Below are 22,975 nucleotides of genomic sequence, written 5' to 3' on the forward strand. Positions count from 1 at the left end.
AAGTCTATGTAATGTCCCCAAAAGTGACCATGATCTCTTATATATGTGCGTATGTATATGTGTGTGTGTGTGTGTGTGTGTGTGTGTGTGTTACCTGATGTCTCTGTCCACAGTGCTCACCACTCCGGTCCGACTGGAGGTCCGGTGGCTGCAGAATACTTCATACTGAAATCATAATCAGAGTCATTATTTTTTATTAAAGTGAGGAAATGTTGAACTTTATTAAAGAACGCTTTCACATTTAGCTGAGACATGAGTTTAATTTGGCCAAATGAAATTAATCTACAGCACCTCACTCTGATGAAGGCTGTTTCTACTTTACTGCAGGCCTGATTTAAAGGTGCAGTGTGTAGATTTTATTGGCAGAAAAAGGAATATAATATTTTAATTAGCTGTATAATCACCTGAAAATAAGACTAATGAATAATAGCTCATTAATCTATCACTACCTTATAATGAGCTCTTTATATCTACAGAGGGAGCCATGTTTCTACAGTAGCTCAGAATGGACAAACCAAACCAAATACTGGCTCTTAGAGAGGATCATTTGTGAGTTTTGCCACCAAAGTAGTTTCACCTTCATGCTTAGAAGAAGCAGGGGGAAAGAGAGAGGGGGGGGGGGTATGCAGTTTGTTGCAATCTCTAACCTTCACCACTAGATGGCACTAAATCCTACAAACTAGTCCTTTAAACTGAGAGTTTCATAGATTTAACCCTCCTGTTGTCCTAGAGTGAAGGAAGGAAGGGAGGAAGAAGGAAGGAAAGAAAGGAGGAAGGAAGGAAAGGAGAAAGGAAAGAAGGAGAGAAGGAAGGAAAGGAAGGGAAGAAGGCCAGAGGAAAGAAGGAAAACAGGAGGGAGGAAAGAAGGAAGGGAGGAAGGAGGGAAGAAGGAAGGAAAGAAGGAGGAAAGAAGGAAGGGAGGAAAGAGGAAGGTAAGAAAGAGAGAAAGAGGGAGGAAGGAAAGGAAGGAAGAAAGCAAGGAGAGAAGGAAGGAAAGGGAAGGAAGGGAGGAAGGACAGAGGAAAGAAGGAAGGGAGGAAGGAAGGAGGGCGGAAAGAAAGAGAGGAGGGAGGGAGGAAAGAAGGGAGGGAAGAAGGAAAGGAAGGAGGGGGGAAGGAAGGAAGGGAGGAAAGAGGAAGGAAAGAAAGCGAGAAGGAGGGAGGGAGGAAGGACAGGCGGAAGGAAGGAAGGAAGGGAGGAAAGAAGGAACAGTAAAAACAGACGGGGTCAATTTGACCCGGGAGGACGACAGGAAGGTTAATATCTCACATTAATGAGATATGTGGTCCAACACGTGGCCTCGTCACCTCCAGTAAAAATATTAGACCCTAAAATTAGACCTCAGTTTGTATCATCTTACTGTTTCCCGTTGCTCGTTCTCCGGCCCATCCTCTGAAGGTAGAACGACCCGCAGCCCACACAGTTGTAGACCAGAGCCTGTTTGCTGCAGAGAAGACGGATGTCACATTTAAATACGGTGTGTGTGTGTGTGTGTGTGTGTGTGTGTGTCAAATTTCCATATAAGCCACTTAATATGCACACACACACACACACACACACACACACACACACACACACACACACACGTTCTGCTTCACCTTTTCATTATTTGCTCTACTTAAAATGCACAAAAATAATCAACCTTAAATTGTTTACATGTTCCCACATTTCTATTATTTTCTTTTTCTTTTTTTTTTTTTTCTTCCTTTATCTCGCTCGGTTCTGCTTCTGCTGCTGCCATTATTATTTGGTATTTGTTGCCGCGGTGACCCAGTTTCAGGATCATTCAACTTTCATCATATATCAGCCTTTTGCCGGGAGAGAGACAATGTATGCGTGTATGCGTGTATGCGTGTGTGTGTGTGTGTGTGTGTGTGTGTGTACCTGGCTGAGTTTTTGACCGTGGCCTGTCCTGTGAAGACGCGAACAAAGACCCGAATGTAGAAGTCGACGCTGACGGACAGCAGGGGCTGGATGTATCGCTGGTACACCCCCGCCCTCTGGTCCAAACTGTGGAGGATGATACGAAGAGCCTGCAGGGAGAGATGACGATAACACACACACACACACACACACACACTCATTATTTGCCTTGATGTGAAAAGCTCCGAAACATCTGAGAAACTTTTTTTATTTTACGGCGACGTTTGCAGGGCTGAAGGAAAATGATTAACAGTTATACTCGAGGGAAACGACATCAGTCTGTTGAAGAAAAGGTTCGTAGGATTGATTCTGCTTTCATGAATGAAGTCTGTCCTCTACTGAAGCTCGACCGACATCAAATTAAATGAATTATTTATACGTTTACCTCTCAATTCGTCCCACTATTGACAGATTTTTGGTGAGAAAAGATAAAAGATTTCCACTAAAATTATCATCACCTTCACATTTTATTAATAATATAATATTTATTTGTTTGGGAGAAAACATGAATATGCTTTTACTGTAGTATAGATAAAGATAGATCCTTTGTTTATAAGTTGTTACTATGACTTTGTCCTTTCAATGACCCTCAAGAGTTTCTTTATTTTTATATACTTTACTTATTGTCATCATATCTTGAGCATCATGTACAAAAAGTTACATAGTGATGACATTTGTTTTTGTGATATTAACAATTAATTAATGTAGCAATTAGTTAACCCTCCTGTTGTCCACGAGTCAAGGAAGGAAGGGAGGAAGGAAGGAAGGAAGGAATGAAGGAAGAGGGAGGGAGGGAGGGAGAAAGGAAAAGAGGAAGGGAGGAAGGACAGAGGAAAGAAGGTAGGAGGGAAAAAAAGGGGGATAGAGAAAGGAGGGAGGGAGAAAGGAAAAGAGGAAGGGAGAAAGGAAGGAAAGACGGACAGAGGAAAGAAGGAAGGAAAAAAGGGGATAGAGGGATGGAGGAAGGAAAGAAGGAAGGAAGGAAGGGAGGATGGAAGGAAGGAAGGAAGGAAGGAAGGAAGGAAGGAGGGAGGGAAGGAGAAAGGAAAAGAGGAAGGGAGAAAGGAAGGAAAGAAGGACAGAGGAAAGAAGGAAGGAGGGAAGAAAGGGGGATAGAGGAATGGAGGAAGGAAAGAAGGAACAGTAAAAGCAGACGGGGTCAATTTGACCCGGGAGGACGACACAAAGGTTAAAGTAAATCAACAGTATTTACAGTACAAATTTAAATTGTTAAACACAAATATTAATACACTACATACATACATACATATAATAACGTAATTATCAGCATCATCATGTCTATATATGGACTTATCGTACGATGCATGGACATGACCTTTGACCTTTGACCTCAGTATTACCACACTTCACATTAGCAGCTAAGAGGCTTTTGGCTAATTACATGATCGACTTATCGTACAATAAAAAAAAAACAAATACAAGGACAACAGCAGCAGGGATAAAGTTGATATTTATACATTTTGTACCAGGTGAAACAGTAACAGGTTTTATAAAATAACATTAAATACTGAACTTCTGCTCTTTATGATGATGTTTATTTTAACCAGAAAGGTTTCCTATTAAGATACAACCACTCTTCTGTCAGGGAGTTCTGGTCAAGATGGCAGATAATAAACATAATTATCAAGATCTTCATGTCTTCATATCAACTTATGGACATGACCTTTGACCTTTAGCTAAGAGGCTATTCATGTCACATTGGCTCAGTGAGTAGTTTCCTCCATTCCTCTCTATAACATCCTGAGTGGAGACTGCAGAAGAATTAAAGTTAAATAATAAATCCCCAACAATAATGGTAGTCTTTGCTTTTAACAGAAGAGTCATTATCAATTTTTAACTGTTTTTTAATGAAATTATTACCATTAAATTATTAATGGTGGTATAAAATGACCTTCAAATGACAATAATATAGTTTATCGCGATTATTTTCGAAAACAATATATCGTCCAGCAAAAGTAGTTATCGTGACAGGACTTATCTTAAAACTGAAGCAATGCAATTTTTTCTTAACAGTGTGCTTAAATTTCTTGGTCAGTGGTCAGTGGTCAGTGATGTGTTCTTGATGCAAAGTTTTGGGAAAATCCATCAGATCTACCTCGAGAACTTAAAGCTACTTTATGTAAAAATGTCTTTAACATAATTAAAGCATCATTCAAATTTGATGGCAAAAGATCAGTGGGAGGAAAAAGAGCTCATTCATCATAATTTGACATAAACAAAACTTATGTTAACAGTCTGCTTCTCACCCAAGATGCATTGTGAGCGTTGAGTGCGTTTCCTTCCTCATAAAACATTTTTAGAACCAATTTCACAAAAGACGTTGATTCACATCATTGATAATCTCCAACAGTGTTATTTCCTGACTTTGTTTCATGCATTGCTACATTTCTTGGCAGGTTACGTCCACCGGCTGTTCTTCAGTGGAATAGTGTGAAACCATTAGAGAGATTGCACACACACACACACACACACACACACACACACACACACACACACACACACACACACACACACACACACACACACACACACGTCGGTGCCATATGCATTACTTCATCGTATTACTACAGCTCATAAACTCCACAAATGACCTTAAAGTCTTAAAACAAGCTCGTATGTGTTCTACACTTAAAAGCTGAGAAGGGTGAGACGTAATATTTGCAGTCATTGGTGCAAAACCTAAAGTGACCCAAGTCAGAGTTTAAAGTCTGTGTAAAGTAAGAATAAATATGTGTTCTGAGTTTGACATACCACAGAAAAGTGTGTTGTTAACCACCCTGCCAAATTTCAATGATTAAAAAAATCGGCAAATATATGAAATTAAGCTTCAAAGTTGTGTAAAAATCAGCCTCTTTCTCTGCTCCCAAACGCTGTGGGAGTGGCAGCCGAGTCCGCTGAATCCCCGCCCCCTACCAAGTGTCACCTGTCAATCAAAGTCACCACCTCTACCAGGAACATGGACGCTACGTCTGAGAGCTTTCTGCTGCTAACTCAGCTGCTAGCTCGGTGGCTAACTCAGCTGCTAACTCGGCTGCTAGCTCAGCTAACTGGCTAACTGTAGACTGTAGTAGTAGTAGTGTGTGCTGAATGTATTTATACCTCTACAGTAGCAGGGGCGGGTTTATGCTAATCACCACTAAATCCTGAACACAGAAATCTTGAAACACAGTTTGTGAAGCCTAGCTCCACAATTCAAATCTAAATGGTTGAAATGCTTTTTAAACCATTTTTAGAAATACATTTATGACCTATTTAATGTGTTTAGAAGAAAATGTCTGAATCCATTTTACACAGTCTTTAATTCTTCTGCAGTCTCCACTCAGGACGAACACAGTGAGGAATGGACGACACTACTCACTGAGCCGATGAGACATGAATAGCCTCTTAGCTGCTAATGTGAAGTGTGGCAATACTGAGGTCAAAGGTCATGTCCATGTATCATACAATAAGTCCATATACAGACGTGATGATGCTGATAATTACGTTATTGTACGATAACTTGATGATTATTGTGATAGACCTAGGAGGGAGTTTCAGATTCAGCTATTTGACGATCTAATAAGCACTTATTTTATAGATTTAGTTTCCCTAAAATCAGTTTTGCTGTCTGCCACAGTTACAGAACAACCACCGGGGGGCGCCAGAGTCAAAGTTCTCCAAATTCTTATCATATGGTGCTTTAAAGACGCAAAAACAGTGAAAATCATTAGTTTTATGAGCATTTCTTCTTCTTTCTATCCTCATGATAAAAGTTTCCCAAAACGTAAACACACCCAAAAACGCCTACTCACAGCCTCAAAGCCCACCCCCCCTTCCCTCCCTTCCCCCCTTGACACCACCTCAGGCCCGAAACCATGAGATTCAGTTTGTTTCTGTTAGACCTACACACAGACTGTACACACTGAGGATTAACATGCCATGAATGCAAACATGGTGGCATGTCTGTGCATGTGGAGTGTGAAGTGTGGGCTTTGTGTGTGTGTGTGTGTGTGTGTGTGTGTGTGTGTGTGTGTGTGTGTGTGTTCTCACCATTTCATGACAGTATTTGGCTTTGATGGAGACTGAACCGTATTTGCTGTAGCAGGTCTCTCCACTGTTTCCTGCCATCACTGCCATGTCTGTGCATGTTACGCACAACAGACCTGAAAGAGAGAGAGAGAGAGAGATAAAGAAAAAGAGATAAAGAAAGAAAGAGAGAGAGAGAGCAATAAAGAGAGAGAGAGAGAGAGAGAGAGAGAGAGAGAGAGAGAGAGAGAGAGAGAGAGACAGAGAGACAGAGAGAGAAAAAGAGAGAGAGAGAGAGAGCGAAAGAGAGAGACAGAGAGACAGAGAGAGAGAGAGAGAGAAACAAAGACAAAAGAAAGTGTTAGGAAATATAACATTTTCTTTCACACCTCAGTCGGACAGATCAGTACTTGACTCTTGCTGCTTTAACCCTTTAGTTGCACCTTAAGAAGTGAAGCTTTTTTAAAATCAGGACAGTAACAGAAAGGAAAAGATCGACCATCGAGTCTCGACATCGCTCATAAATGTCCTCCCGCATGCACTGAACTCAAAAACGGGCTCGAACCAAACAAAGAACTATCCACAAACAATATCTGACCCACTTCCGATCCGACTGTCGAGAAGATTTTATGCCAATTTTTTGAACTGTCATGAAAAATAAAATGTGATTTAATGCATTTCCTTTAGCTGGAAGCAAATAAATAACTTTTTCTTTTTTTATGAATGTCAGAAAATGAATGAGTGCAAATTGTAGCTGTGAGTGATTGAACAAAGGGATATTGGTTGAAAATGACACATAATGATCGTCACATTCGATGCTTTCATCAAAGAAAGAAAAATAAATAAATAAATAAATAAATAAATAAACAGTTCAATCAGCTTCAGCATGAAGAGAAAGCATGGACACATATCCTTTTTAAAAAATGGAGCATTTCCAATTTCAATGCGGAGAAATACTGAGCTGTGATGTGAGGAGAGTCCAGATGTGCAAACTTATAACTGCTAACTGATCTGTGATGATTTAAAACAAGAGGATGAAGAGGAGGAGGAAGAGGATGAAGAGGAAGTGAAAGGTGTGATGAAGGTTTGTTTGTTTCATTATTTATTACTTATTATTTTATTTATTACGCATTATTTATTATTTATTACATTTGGGCAAAAAAAGGGAAAGTCTACCTGGCTTTGGGACATTTCTTGTTGCCCTAAACTAAGGGTGTCAAACATGAAGCCCGTGGGCCAGAACCGGCCCGCTGAGGGGTTCAATCCGCCCACTTTCCCTCCTGTCTTGCTTCCTTCCTTTTGTCCGTCTTCTCTTTCTTTCTTTTTTCCTTCTTTCCTTCCTGTCTTCTTTTCTTTCCTTCCTTCCTTCCTTCCATCTGTCCATCATTCTGTCCGTCCTACATTTCTTTCTTTCTTTGTTCCTTCCGTCTTTCCTTCCCGTCATCTTTTTTTCCTTCCTTCCTTCCTTCCTTCCTTCCTTCCTCCCACCCTTTCTTTCTTTTTTCCTTCTTTCCTTCCTTTGTTCCTTCAGTCTTCTTTTCCTTCCTTCCTTCATTCGTTCGTTCGTTCGTTCCTTCCTTCCTTCCTTCCATCTTTCCTTCCCGTCTTCTTTTCCTTCCTTCCTTCCTTCCTTCCTTCCTTCCTTCCTTCCTTCCTTCCATCTTTTTAATGGTCCGGCTCACATGAGCTCAAACTGGTCTGTATTTGGTCCTTCCTTCCTTCCTTCTTTCCTTTCCTTTCCTTTCCTTTCCTTTCCTCCCTTCCTTCCTCTCTCCTTTCCTTCCTTCTCTCCTTCTCTCCTTCCTTCCTTCCTTCTTTCCTTTCCTCCCTTGCTTCTTCTTTCCTTTCCTTCCTTCTTTCTTCCTCCCTTCTTCCTCGACTCGAGGACAACAGGAGGGTCATAAATAATGATTTGACTGAAAGATATTTGAAAGAAAACACAACAACACTGGAAAAACCTACCTTCAAAATAATTCTAATCTTATCCAACCCGCCCCCCCCCCCCCAAAAAAACCTGACAGTGTCGGTGGTGATTAAAGGACCAAAACTACGTACCTCCCTCGCTGACGGCTTGCACGGCTGCATCCAAAAAGCCGGCGGGGCTCCCATACGGATCGAGATCGATGACATCATAGCGCTCCTTCTTCCCTCGCATCTCGTACATCAGCATGCTGGAAGGAAGGAAGAAAGGAAATATAAGAGGAGGAAATATATGAATGTTATCAAGGGGGGGAAGGAAGCAATTTAAGAAATGTTAGACACTAAAAATAAAGGTGGAATTTAAATTGAAAACAAAGAAGAGAGGGAAAAGAAAGAAAGAGAAAAAAAGACTGCCGGAGCACAAAAGAGCAGACACCAGATGAGTCAAAGCCAGATTAGCTCAGGAGGAGAGAAAAGAGAAAAAAAAAGATTTAAGAGGATAGACGGAGATAAGTATGAAGACAAGCAAGCCAGGACAGAAAAGAGACGAGATAAAGGAAAAGAATGAAAGGAAGAAAAGCAAGAAAAGAAAGGAGGTCAAAGGTGAAGACAGGAGAGGAGGAGAAGGAGAAGAAACAGGAAGCAGCGGTTATACCTAGCGTCTCTGCAGCTGGCCTTCAGCAGGTGATTCACTTTGTTGTATTCGGCGTTTCTGGCGATGAGAGCGGCGGCTTTGGCGGAGAAGTCGTTGGCGGTGACGCTCTGCAGACCCGGGACCTCGAGGGCGAAACGCACGGAGCGCAGACCGGACGCAGCCAGACCCTCCAGCACGCGGAGACCACGCTGAAGATGAGACGGAGCGGACATTATCTTAAAGTAACGCTGGTGTGGGAATATTTAATATCAGCCTGATTCAGTCAGAGCTGATGGGGGGGTCAAACATGAGGCCCGTGGGCCAAAACTGAGCCGCCGAGGGATCCAATCGGGCCCACTTTCCTTCCTGTCTTCTTTCCTTCCTTCCTCCTTCCCTTTCATCCATTTTGTTTGCCGTCCTGTCTTCTTTCTCTTTCTTCCTTCCCTCCTTCCTATCTTCTTTTCCTTCCTTCCTTCTGTCCTTCCTGTCTTCTTTTCTTTCCTTCCTTCGGTCCTTCCTGTCTTCTTTTCTTTCCTTCCTTCTGTCCTTCCTGTCTTTTTTCCTTCCTTCCATCTTTCCTTCCTTCCTTCCTTCCGTCTTTCCTGTCTTCTTTTCCTTCCTTCCCTCCTTCCTGTCTTCTTTTCCTTCCTTCCCTCCTTCCTTCCTTCTGTCCTTCCTGCCTTCTTTTCCTACCTTCTCGATTTCCTTCCTGTCTTCTGTTCCTTTCTTCTGTCCTTCCTTCCTTCTTTTTTCCTTCCTTCCATCTTTCCTTCCATCTTTCCTTCCTGCCTTCTTTTCCTTCCTTCCTTGCCCCCTTTTATCCATCTCTCTTTCCTGCCTTCTTTTCCTTCCTTCCTTCCTTCCTTCCATCTGTCCTTCCTTCCTTTCCTCTTTCCTTCCTGCCTTCTTTTCCTTCCTTCCTTCCTTCCTTCCTTCCTTCCCTCTTTTTAATGATCCTTCCCACATGAGATCAAAGCTGTGTGTGGCCCTTGAATGACTCAGAAGAAGAAACTTGGCTCTTTGATGTTTTTACTGTCCACTAATAAATTATATTATTTCAACACAATGAAATCCTTCAAAGTTTCTAAAGTGTATTTAACTCTAAACTCTAAACTTCTGTGATCAATGGAAGCTTTTAACCACTCAGCTTTAGTCGCTAAAATAAGCAAATTAAAACCAGAATATACAAAAAAAAAAAAGGTCAAAGGTTTAATGTTTGGTTTTGATATTAACAGTAACAGATGATTTAAATAAATGTGTGTTTGTAGCCATAAAAAATACAGAAATTTGGATAAAGACAGTTTGATACATAAGAAGATTGATACAACTTTCATGTCAGTATGATATTTATTGTTGTTTTATGTCTTTTAATTTATCTTATTTGTATTTTATGTGTAATGTTATGCCTCATGTGAGCTGTTAGGTCTTTTATTTATTCTTCTGTGCAGCACTTTGGTCCACTGTGGTTGTTTTAAACTGCTTAACAAATAAAGTTGGATTGGATTATGAAGGCAGTCCAAGGACACGGTTAGCTTAGCTTAGTTTAGCTTAGCTTAGCATAGCTTAGTTTAGCATAAAGACTGGAAGCAGGTGGAAACAGCTAGCATGCCTCTGCCTGGAGGTCAAACAGCACCATCCAAAGCTTATTTACTCCTCCTGTTGTTCTTATTATGTCATTAAAAAGTTTGAAATGGTTTTAAAATAGTATCCTAACTAAACTTTGACATATACCAGTCCGTAATAATCCACTGAAAAATGATAAAATGTTCCTCTAATCTTAAATTTAGTTAAAATATTTCATAATTTCTTTCAAAAATGAAGCTTATTGACCATTATTTCCAAATATATGTGTAAAACCTGCAGTAATAAGTTGGAATGAAGGTGGCTAAAAAAAGGTCTAACACAGAGTTGAGTAAAACAAAAACCGGGTGTGATTATGTGCTGCCACTAAAAATGTTGAAATAGTTTGAAAACAGTTTCATAATTAAACTTTGACATAAACCAGTCTGTGATAATAATCCATCAACATATTATATTTTTCCTCTTATCTTTATATCAAGTTAAAATATTTCACAATTTCTGCTTTTTTTTAACTGAAAAATTGTGTGTGTAATTTCATTTAAATGAGGCCAATTTACCAAAATTTTGACAAATATGTGTAAAACCAGTGATGATAAGTGTGTGAAGTTGGCTAAAAAGGTCTGACACAGAATTGCGTCATAATTTAAACCTTATATTTTATTAAAAAGTCAAATTTTGACACCTAACTATGCTAAGCTAAGCTAACCAGACAGCTCTAATAGAGATATAAAAAGTCTTATCAACCTCTCAGCATCACAATAAATAACCAAACTGAACAAAAAAGTCAATATACTCCTTCTAAATCTTCTCCTTACAATCTAAAGTTATGTACCTCACATTTCTCCCCAGCTGTTGCCGTCACAGCTGGCTCCTCCGCTCCGTTTTTCTCCACCGTCTCCGTCTGTGCGTCGGCCTCGTTGGTCTCCTCCGACAGAGAGACCACCACTCGCTCTTTCTCTCCTGGCACCACCACCTTCACCCCTCGCTGAGCCAGCACGTCTCTGGCAAACTCCGTGATCACTGCACATCTGCAGCGGAGAAAAACAGGAAACGGATCATTTACTCTGCCAGATGTGTAACGGTCGAGATGTCAGCGAGGATAACGGAAAACAGGGATTTATTTGTGTTGTGTCGTCTCTAGCTTGTAGTAACTTGTTTATTGGGAGCATGTAAAGTATTATATCATACCCTCCTGTTGTCCTCAGGTCAAGGAAGGGAGGAAGGAAGGGAGGAAGGAAGGAAGGCAACAAGGAAGGGAGGAAGGAAGGAAGGAAAGGAGTAAGGAGGAAGGAAGGAAAGGAGTAAGAAAGGAAAGAAGGAAAGGAGTAAGGAGGGAGGGAGGGAAGAAAGAAAGGATGAAGGAAGGAAGGAAGGAAGGAACCGGCCCGTTGAGGCATCCAATCTAGCCCCCTTTCCTTCCTGTCTTCTTTTCCTTCCCTCCTGTCTTCTGTCCTACCTTCCTCTCTTCCTTCCTTGTTTCCTTCCCTCCACCCTTCCTTCCAGCTTTTAACAGACTCTTTAGTTTTAGTTTTAAATGTTCTATAGTGGATCGTAACATATTGGGACTGGAGTTAATCTGCAGATGAGGTTCAAGATAAGATTAAACTTTTACTACGGAGGTTTTTGAGGCACGACGAAGGCCAAAATGTGGCCTGCAGACTGGGTAAGACATGTTTTTAGCCTGGGAACACCTGTTGCTATGGTTACAAAGATGAAAGACTAAACTCAAAATGAACCTTATCAATACTTGTTTGAATTCAGAACCAGGATTATAGTTAACTAAAACTAAAGATGAAAACTAGCAGAGAAAAAAATAATTCAGTTAACTGAAATAAAAATGAAAACTTAATAAAAACTAAAATGAACAAAGCAAAACTGACTGAAACTAAACTTTTGCAGATAAAAATCAGCTTCGTTTTCTCCCTTTTTACTGTTTCCTGTTCAGTTTGACTTCTAATACTTGGAAAACTAAAACTTAAGACTAAAACTAAATAAAAACTAAACTAAAACTACTTTAATCACTTGTTAAACTAAACTAAAACAAAACTGAAATTTTAAAAAGCCAACTGAAAAACTAAAAACTCAATTTGCTCTCGAGGTACCGTTTGTGTTTAACATTGTTTTTATTGGATGTTATTAGTTTGACAATGATAATAATATGCTCTAATTCTCATCATAACTGTATATTTTAAATAGTTTGTTCTTTATACTCACGTTAAATCTCTGTTAAACTCCTGCACCGGGTTGTAAAACACCTCGTTAGCGCTGGGGAACAAGATGGACGCCTTCCCTTCTTTAACCACCGTCTCCCCTGGCAACAGTCCCACAGGAGGAGACGAGTCTTCCGGTTCGATTTGCGCGTCAGTTGGGCTCGCGCTCGCACCCTCCGCTGTAGATTTGGCGGGAACCTCGAGGTTCTGAGCAGCTTTTAGAGGCTCCATGGATCTCAGTCCTCTGCTGGCGGCAGCAGCAGGAGCAGCGGAGACGACACGCTGCCCAAATATCTGTCCGGGAGACGGAGAGCAGGAGTGATGGAGGTGATGGGAGGAGATGAAGGGGAGCAGCCGCACCGTCCGCACGAGCATAAAGGTAACCCGTCTAGAAAAAGATGAGAAAAAGAAGCAAAAAATCAGTTGGTTTGGATCAATGAATAAAAAGCAAGATAACAAGAAATGATCAGCATATACATTACTTTCAGCTAAGGCCTTTTTTATTACATCAGCTAATTATTGAGTCAGTAAAATGAAAAATGCTCATCAGAAGTCTCTTAAATTGATAGAAAAGTAGTAAATCTTAACTAGAGTTGATAAATTGATTACTTGATCAACAGAAAATCAATTACCAACTATTTTGATGATCAATTAATCATTTTGAGTCATTTTCTAATAAATAAAAAAAGTCAAAATTGTATTTCCAGCTCCAAAAATGTGAATAGGCCTATTTCAAGGTTTAGAAAAAGATGAAAAAAAAGAACCAAAAAAAACAGCTGGTTTGGATCAACGAATAAAAAGCAAGATAACAACAAATGACCAGCTTATACATTACTGTCAGCTAAGGCCTTTTTTATTATATCAGCTAATTATTGAGTCCATAAAATGAAAAATCAGAAGTCTCTTAAATGTGAACCCAAAGATATTTGATTTACAATGATAAAACACAGAGGAAAAGCAGTAAATCTACAGTTGCATCAATTACTTGATAAATTGATTACACAATCAACAGAAAATGAATCATCAACTATTTTCTAATAAATAAAAAAAGCCAAAATTGTAATTCCAGCTCCAAAAATGTGAATATTTCAAGGTTTATTTAGTCTTCTGTGACACTGAGCTGAATATATTTGATGTTTGAGGACATTTTCTTGGGCACTGATGAACATTTCTCACCATTTTACTTCTATCTGTGGACATGTTGCTACGCTGTTTGTATGAGAATCAGCAGCAGCAGCAGCGTCATTCCCAACTCCGACTTCCAACTTCCGAGGAAAAATGGAACGCAGCATTTACTACGACGTTCACACTGTTAATGCACCGAGGCTGGAGCTAATCTGGGATTTAGAGGTTGGGGATGGTGAGGTACGTCTGACTTTCGTAGAAGTTGTAGATCTGACTGGGGACTCGGAGTACAACTGGAAACCACTATAAAGCCCCCAAAGCCCCCTAACCCCCTTTAGCTTTGCCCCTGCTTACACCTCAGCACAACCAGCACAGTCATGTTGACCTTTACATACTGTTCACTGGCATTTCCACTGTCTTAACTCATAATTATTGTGTCTTTCAGAAGCACTAATCACTCATGGATACATCATCAGCCATTCATAATAAAATGCTCCAACGTTTCATAACACTGGAGAACATAATAATGCTTTCAATCAATGATATTAAATATGAATATTAGTTTTTTGAATTAGTCAAACACTCAACAAGAAAGCCTATTTTAGACAGTAGTTTCTGTTTTTGTGTATAATCTGGGTCACATGAGGGTAAGTCATAAACATTTGAATAAAAGTTTTTAAAGTGTTTTTTTTCTTCTTCCCTCAAATATTAATGTAAAGGTTAAATGGTTTTATGACTAGATGTGTTTCATTATCCATCTTTTCTGCTTATTTACAGCTGTGTTGTCAATCTCTATCATCCTTATACACATGTCCACATAGTTTCTTGTTTTCCTTTTTTGTATGTTATTCTCTGTAAAGCATGTATATGTGTGTTTGTGTTTGTATGTTGTGTAAATAAAGCTTCTTCACACGTGAGCCTGCACATCTTTAACCTTCACTTTCCTCTCCTACACAGCACATACTATTCCTTCTTGTGTCTCTTATTATGAAGGTACAGTTAGTATGCATGCATGGTAAGTCATTATAATAATAAAAAAAAAGAAACATGTTAAATACTTCCAATAAAATCAGATGAAGATGCAGCTTTCGTCTCCACTATTAGCAAGTATGCTAGTCGTTTTTGTTTTTTTGTTTACCTGTGACGCTTCCTCCTTTTGCTTTTCTTCTTTATCGGTGGAAAGGTTTAATATTTAATAGTTTAAAAAGTGACACAGGTGGTCTGTTTGCTCTGTTTCTTCCTTCTCACGTTAGCACATGAAGGCCACCATGTTTGAAGCGTCACTAAGCCTCTAAGCGTACGGAAGCCTGCGCAGGACAGTAAAGGCGAGAGGGGAAAAAAAGCGAAGCGATAAAAGGAGACGCCGCCTATCTGTCAGAAGAAGAAAAGAAGAGAGAGAGGGGGGAAAAGAGAGGAGAGGTTAGTGTTGGTGTTGGTGTAATGTAAGGACAGCAGAGGAGAGGAGAGGAGATAAGGTCGATCCGTCAGCAGCCGCCGCCGCTCACACTGCTGCCCTACTTTCTCTCCACCGCCGCGAACACGTGAGGAGAGACTGAAAACACATCAAGCCCTCGCAACTCCATGCATAATCTAATTTAATCTCACCCGCGCCTTAAATTGGTAATGGATTCTGATTGAAAAGGCTAAACATAGCCTATGGATTAACCAAAATATCCCCCATCTCTCTCTCTCTCTCTCTTTCCCTCTCTTTCCTTCTCTCTCTCTCTTTCCCTCTCTCCCTCCTTTCCTGCAGACCTGATGTGATGTGTGTGATGTGAGAAAAACGTCAGGCCTTAGTCGACCTTAATTTAGAGAGAAATTAAGGTCGTTGCAGGTCAGCAGCTGAGCGGCTCAGGCAATATGGTAGCAGTAAAGTGAATTTAGGTCATTGTGGCATGAGTGTGGGGCTGTTTAAGGGACAATAAATAAAACAGTGTGTTGTTTGTTTCTTGCAGTTTTCCCTCTTTTTTTCTCTCCTTCACTCCTTTTCTTGCACACAGACTAGTGGTAAAACTTGTGCTTGTGTAATTGAATATGAATACTTTAAGGCGGTGGTTGTTTTATTAGTTTTGTCATCAAGCAGGCTCATTTTTTTTATTCATTATTGTGTTACTTATAGAGAGGAAGGCTGATTACTATTGCAGGAAACTAACCAGAAATCCATAACTAAGGAGGCCTTGAGTGGTTTGTTTATTAGTTGGTTGATTAATTTGTGAATTTAAGCACATAATCAACCAACGTAATGGCTCCTGCTTCGTTACCTGAGCTTGAGGTCGTGTCTAGAAGAGGGTCAGAGGGGCCAAAATCCACTTTTTAGCACCTCCATGTTTTCATTTTGAGCTTACATTATGCATACTCCTTAAAAATTATGTTTAATCCAATGTCCAAACTGCAAACCTGGAGTCAGATAATATTCAAACATAGAGAATTCATGAGTTTGGGGTCGATAAAGTCGTCCAGCAGCTTTTTGATGTACGAAATGTGCATTAATCTCAAAAGATTCAATAGATTAAAACCACCCAGATATGTAAAATAGTTCAAATTAGTTTCAGGTATAGTTGCAATTTACCTGTTGCAACATTCAAATTACTGCAGTCACATTAACATTAATGCAGTTTTACATGGAGGAGTTCACCTCCACTGTTAAAAACGTACACACTGTCTCTCATTTATAGGCCAAAACAAGGATATTCAGGCTTCATTTGTTTAGATTTGACTACTTTAAGGCCGACAGAACCTAAATAAAAGCATTTGAATGTGTCCCTTGGATTGCTGCAGTGTGAAGAAAGCTTCCTTATAACATATACAGAAATGGAACAGTTAACTAAATAAATGCAACATCCAAATAGTAATAGTCCTAATAGTTGTTGAAATCGTGACTTTCTCAATGCCCATTTCCATGGAAAAGGGTAGTGCAAACAGCATTTCCTGTTAGTGTGATGTAATCAATCATTCATCCTATCAAACTGAAAAACCTGCCTGTTGCAATAGAGGGTTAAAAAAACAACCTTGCACATGGTTTGTCATTTATAGACTAATACCAGCATTACATCTGACTACTTTAAGGCCAACAAAACTTAAATAAAGGCTTTTAAATGTATCTCACATGATCAAAGCAGCATTTATACTTTATAAAAAATACAAAAATTAACAATAAACTTAATAAATACAACATTGAAATAGTCCTAATTGAAAAGGGATAGATTATTATGATCTAATAATATTAAAATTATAGAATCAAGGGTCCTATAATCTACATATAATGCTTGTTTTATAGATTGTTTCACACCTTATACACACATACACTGATGATTGTGTGTGTGTGTGTGTATGTGTGTGTGTGTGTGTGTGTGTGTGTGTGTGTGTGTGTGTGTGTGTGTGTGTGTGTTTGTGAGGAAGGAAGAGGGAAAGAAATGTGAAAGTCTGCCTCTACAGTAGACTACAGTATGCACACAAGCCTGAACATCTGGATGGGGGCGCTGTGACAATGAATGCCCAGAGAGCGTGGCGCTATACATCTGACACAGGAGAATTATAGAGTTAATAGTATTTGGCATGACAGGGAGAGAGAGCGGGGAGCGCAGTGCCGCGCCTGAATGCAGTCTCATCCTGTTTAGTATTCACTGTGAGCAGCGGCTTGAGGCCCCGGAGGGCTCACCTGCTGCCCGGAGTCTAGACGCGCTATCACAATCAGGAGGAATCGAACCGGTGGCGGCGGCGGCGGCAGCGGCAGCGGCTTCACGGACGGTGTGCGCGTGTGTGTGTGTGTGTGTTGTGAGTGTGACGTGTGTGTGTGTACGCGCGCGTGCGGTGTCGGCGGGCAGGAGGGAGTCGGTTCAACCACCCAAGAGAGAAGACAGCCCGGTAAGTGTGTAAGTGTGTGTGTGTGTGTGTGTGTGTGTGTGTTGAGTGGGTGGACTGGTGGGTGGGGCTCAGACACAGTCGGGTCGGCTGGGGACGCTGCCTGTCTATACTGCCTTGCAGCGCAGAGTGTAATCAGTTACTCTATAGTCAAATGTAATCTGATTACTTCTACTTTATTTTTTATTATATAGCCAATCTGTTTTTTTTTTATTACATTACATAACATAGTCAGTTTCTCTATTAAGCTATATTTAACTACATATAAGTTAAATGAGTATATAATAAAATAAAATGTAAAAAAAAGTATATATAAAACCAAAAAGCAGATATTTTGTAATTGTTTTGACTGGGGTTTTTTTTTTTAACTCACATTCTCTGCCATTACTCATCCAAATTATTGTGTCTGTGCCAAAGTTATTTTTAGTAATGCACGAGGAGAAAAACAAACTGATGACGAGCTTACAAATATATTATTACTAATTTACCTTCAACGTGATAATTAAAGGCTTTGGTGACTTCAGGTGACTTTTTTTATGAGTGTTTTTTTCATAACTGGACTATGAGCTTGAAGTTATACTGCACTGACACATTGTGTTTTTATCAAGTTTTATCATGTAGGTGTGATGATGAGTAACAAAGACATATATTCATAGGTTAAAAAGAAAAAAAAAATAATACTTTATGGGTGAGTCGATATAGCTTGAGGCGTATAATGCTAATAATTTTGGATTAGGAGGCTATTGATTTACCCGCCTAATGAAATCACACAAGAGAGAAAGAGAGATATAAACAGATAGAGACATAAAGAGATACAGATATACAGGCGTGGATATAGATATAGATATAGATATAGATATATTTAGACTTTATTGATCTTCAGAGGAGGGATTCATGTGTCAAACAGGTAAAAACTAGGAGTAATAAACACATACAGTAAAATAAAAAGTTGTGCCGATGATGTGCAGAAGTAAAGACCTGATATAGACGGATAGCATGTGTCACTCAGGTGAAGCAATGAATGAGTAATAAAAGGTGCAGCGGTAATCTGTCACAGTATACTGGCAAAAAGTGGTGAGACAATGCAGACTGCCTGTCTACCTGTCTGTCTGTCTATATATCTACCTGTCTGTCTGTCTGTCTATATATCTACCTGTCTGTCTATATATCTACCTGTCTATCTGTCTATATATCTACCTGTCTGTCTGTCTATATATCTACCTGTCTGTCTATATATCTACCTGTCTGTCTGTCTATACATCTACCTGTCTGTCTTCATATATATATATATATGTATATGTATATATATATATATATATATATATAGCTACCTGTCTATCTGTCTATATATCTACCTGTCTACCTGTCTATATATCTACCTGTCTATATATCTACCTGTCTATCTATCTATATATCTACCTGTCTATATATCTACCTGTCTATCTGTCTATATATCTATCTGTCTATATATCTACCTGTCTATATATCTACCTGTCTATATATCTATATATCTACCTGTCTGTCTATATATCTACCTGTCTATCTATCTATATATCTACCTGTCTATATATCTACCTGTCTATCTGTCTATATATCTACCTGTCTATATATCTATATATCTACCTGTCTGTCTATATATCTACCTGTCTATCTATCTATATATCTAACTGTCTATATATCTACCTGTCTATATATCTATATATCTACCTGTCTGTCTATACATCTACCTGTCTGTCTTCATATATATATATATATGTATATATATATATATATATAGCTACCTGTCTATCTGTCTATATATCTACCTGTCTATCTATCTGTATATCTACCTGTCTATCTATATATCTACCTGTCTATCTATATATCTACCTGTCTATCTATCTATATATCTACCTGTCTATCTATCTATATATCTACCTGTCTATCTATATATCTACCTGTCTATCTATATATCTACCTGTCTATCTATATATCTACCTGTCTATCTATCTATATATCTATCTATCTATCTATCTATCTATCTATCTATCTATCTACCTATCTGTCTGTATATCTACCTGTCTATCTATCTTTACATCTACCTGTCTATCTATCTGTCGATCGGTAGCTCTGCGATCTGTCTGCAACCCCTGGGAGAGTTAAAAAAAAAAAAAAAATCCCGCTCTGCTCCTCTGCGTCCCCCTCTCCTCGATAGCTCTGCGCTCCTCTCTCTCTCTCTCTCTCTCTCTATCGCATGTGTGTGTTTTTGCATGTGTGTGTATGTATGTGTGTGTGTGTGTGTGTGCCCTCAAAGCGCGCGTGCACGCCCAAGTATGTATGTGTATGCATGAATTGTGAGCGTGCTCCGGCTGCTGGTTCACAGCATTTTTTTTTTTTTTTTTTTTTTTTTTTACAGTCACAATGAATGGCTGCCTGTAGCGAGGCGGAGGGAGACACTATAGACCCGCTTCTTGTGCGCCGCTGCTCCTCCATTGAAACACTTTCACAGCAGGAACACACAGCCGAGGGGTGAGTTGAACGCGGCGCGGGTCAACGAGGACACATATTCGGACTCGGACCGGCGACACGGGTCGGTGTAGTTAGTTTATCCCCTCCCGGAGCCCCGGACTCTCTCTCTCTGTATGTGTGTGTGTGTGTGAATGTGTGCGCGTGTGTATGTGTGTGTGACTGGTGGTGGGGTGGCTTCTTGAATTTCGGCTGGGTGCATTTTGGTTGGGGAGAGAGAGAGAGAGGGGGGGGGGGGGGGTGCAGGTATATATGCTGTATGGTCTGCAGCGGTGTGTTGAAGTGAAGGGTTTTTAAAGCAGGTATTGTTTTTATTTAAATTATTATTTATTATTAGTTGTTGTTGTTTCGTGGTGTTTTTTTAACGTATATATATATTTAGGGAGGTGGTGGTATAGTGTTGGTGTTGTTGGTGGGTAAAGTTGTGCTCGCTACTAGTATGGGGGATGGGCTCATGTGGACAGACAAACTTTAACCACTTCACCGGCTTCACAGTGGTCGCCGCCGGGCTGCCCCCCCCCCTCCTCCTCCTCCTCCTCCTCTTCCTCCTCTCCTGTCCATCGGTGAGTGACTTGATCAGTCCTCCTCTCCTTTTCTCTCTCTCTCTCTCTCTCTCTCTCTCTCTCTCCTGCATTCCTGAAGTTTCTTTAAAACTTGCTGCTTTTATTTTGGAGGGGGGGGGGGGGGGGGGGGCTCGTGCTATCTTCTTTTCTGTTTATTATTTTATTGCACCCCTCTCTCTCTCTTTCTCTTCTTCTCTTTCTGCATTTTGAGTCGCCCTCCTAATATCCCAAAATCCTTGTCTGTAAACGGGTTAAAGATTTTACAGCCAACCCCCTCCACCACCACCCCCCCCCATCTCCCTCCCTCCCTCCTTACTTTCCTTTCCTTACCCCCCCCCCCCTCCTCTCTCTCTCTCTCTCTTCTCCTCCTCCTTTCCTCGCCATGCCGGATCCATCCGTCTGTCTCGCCCACAGTTTGCAGCGCATTGTGTCCCGGGATGACCTGTTGATGTCGGCTAAAAGATGGAGTGCAAACAGGATCACCCTCCTCTATAAAACACCCCTCCTCTCTCTCCTTTCCCCTCTCTATCTCTCTCTCTCCGGTAAAAAGAAACAAAAACAAAAAAAAAAAAAAGATCGCGAGTTAGTGAAGTAAACGCAACATTGTAGCTCAATATATCCGTTTGAGTTTCCTCCTTTTTTTACCCCCCTCTCTGCATTGATTAGATAAATCCACAGTGATATATCATAAGCGACATTTTGGAGAGAGACAGAGAGAGAGAGGGAGAGAGTGGAGGAGGAGGAGGAGGAGGAGCAGGGGGGGGGCAACAACAGCGTGTGTCTGTCCCGTTTCGGTAGCTGCTTTTCGGCCAGAGGAGGAGGAGGGAGCTCGGTGTAAAAAGCGGACATCACACGGAGCTCTGCGCGGAGAGAAGAAGAAGAGGAGGGGAGGAGGGAGTGGGGGGGGGACTGCTGAATATTTAATCCCCTCGACTATTTTTGTGGCACATTTTTTCGGACGATAAACCTTACTGTGTGTGTGTGTGTGTGTGAAGAGAAGGGGGTGCTACTCTTTTTTTTTGTTTGTTTTCTCCGTGCACACACACACACACACACACACACCAGCCGAGGACTACCGGGCCACTCAGCGGGGCATCGAGCTCTCTCTGCCCGCTCTGACTGCTTCCTTGCCCGGCTTGCTGCCTCGCTTGTTAACCCCCCCCCCCTTCTCTCTCTCTCTCATCGCTCTCTCTCTCTCTCTCCATACCTCCTCTTCCTCCTCCTTCTTCCCCTGTTCCCCTACCTCCTCCTCCTCCTCCTCCTCTTTTTTTCTTCTTCTTCCTGTCCTGAGGCGACCACCGGCGAGACATCGGCTCCGCTAGACTTCCATGTGAGATTTAATTGATGTATAATTGATGCGTATAAATAATATTTTGTTTTGGGTGAAGTTTGAGTTTAAGTCGTGCACACAAGGGAAGCTATACACACTGTAGCCACATTTTTTTTTTTAGGTGCATGTCTTCTTTTGCCCCGAGTGTCGGTAAATACACCGCTTTCAGCCCCTTAAATACCTCCAAACAAGCGGCGTGGGTTGTGCAAATGTGATTTAGAGGCATGTCGAGGGTTTAATCTTTAGGTGAAGTGTTTTATTGCACTAATGCCAACGCTAGCCCTTTTTAGCTTGAGCTAGCCTGCTGCTAACAGGGCCACCTTTAACCTCCACCAAAAAAACAAAAAACCCAAAAAAAAAAAAAAAAAAAAAAAAGAAACAACCCCACAACAAACCAGGAAACTGTGTGAGTGTGATTTTTGAGTTGTGATTGATGTGTGTGTGTGTGTGTGTGTATCTATCAGTGTGTGTTGACTCTGATGTGTGTTTGATTTCATGCCAGTGTGAGTTGACTGCAGTGATCAAGTTACTTTTTCTTTTTTTTTTTTTTTTTTGGGAGAGAGGAGAGTAGAGGAGTGTTAGCCTGAGCATGTGGTTAGTATCTGTGTAAAGTAAACTTAAGAGTGTTTGTGGCACTATAGGAGATGAATGTTTAAAAAAGAAAAAGAGAGAGAGAGAGAGAGAGAGAGGGGAAAAAAAGTTGTTTATATACCTACTTTGACACACGGATAAGGAGAGAGAGATAGAGACACACACACACACAGACAGGCAGTTAAAGCATATAATAGGGCACATGGGGACTGCAGGGGTCAAGGGTCAAGTGGTGTGAATTAACTCCCTCTTTTATGTTTCCTGGAAGTTGTTGTGACCTCTCTGACCCCCCCCGACACGGAGCAAAAGGCAAAAGGTGGCTCGAGAGAGAAGGATGTCCTCAAATGACGTCTCAATGCTCCCCAGAGAGAGAGAGACGAGAGTGTGTGTGTGTGTGTGTGTGTGTGTGTGCAAGCGAGGTTTAAGTTGTTTTATGATTATTTTTGGCATGATTTGGTGCATTATAGTGGATCTTTTTCCTTCCTTCAGTGTCTCCCTGCTTATTATTCATGTGATTGCACATAATTTACACCTGGATACAACCGCAGGCGTCAGCTATTGGTTGGCCGAGAGGCTCCGCTGGGACACTTTTGTCTGTTCGCGTTGCTCACGTCAAGGCCACGGAAAGGGCACGTTGTTTTTAAGGAGCGCACCACTTTAAAATGTGCTTTTTCAGTTTTTTTTACAGCCAGTCTAGACTTTAAAA

At 40.7% G+C, this 22,975-nt stretch overlaps 1 protein-coding gene across 1 annotated transcript in view; it reads right to left on the minus strand.

Moving 5' to 3' along the window:
• The window catches only part of trmt1 (tRNA methyltransferase 1), a 17,087-nt gene extending 2,352 nt beyond the window's left edge, over nt 1-14,735 (minus strand). The window contains 10 exon segments of the mRNA XM_053339451.1: nt 95-118; nt 120-165; nt 1,361-1,444; nt 1,885-2,033; nt 5,974-6,086; nt 8,005-8,120; nt 8,525-8,712; nt 10,917-11,112; nt 12,299-12,682; nt 14,558-14,735. Coding sequence (XP_053195426.1) covers nt 95-118; nt 120-165; nt 1,361-1,444; nt 1,885-2,033; nt 5,974-6,086; nt 8,005-8,120; nt 8,525-8,712; nt 10,917-11,112; nt 12,299-12,669 — 1,287 coding nt within the window. The 5' untranslated portion in view covers nt 12,670-12,682; nt 14,558-14,735.
• Between the last annotated feature and the right edge of the window lie 8,240 nt (nt 14,736-22,975).

The sequence above is a fragment of the Scomber japonicus genome, chromosome 2 (genome assembly GCF_027409825.1).
Source record: "Scomber japonicus isolate fScoJap1 chromosome 2, fScoJap1.pri, whole genome shotgun sequence".
Classification (NCBI taxonomy): domain Eukaryota; kingdom Metazoa; phylum Chordata; class Actinopteri; order Scombriformes; family Scombridae; genus Scomber; species Scomber japonicus.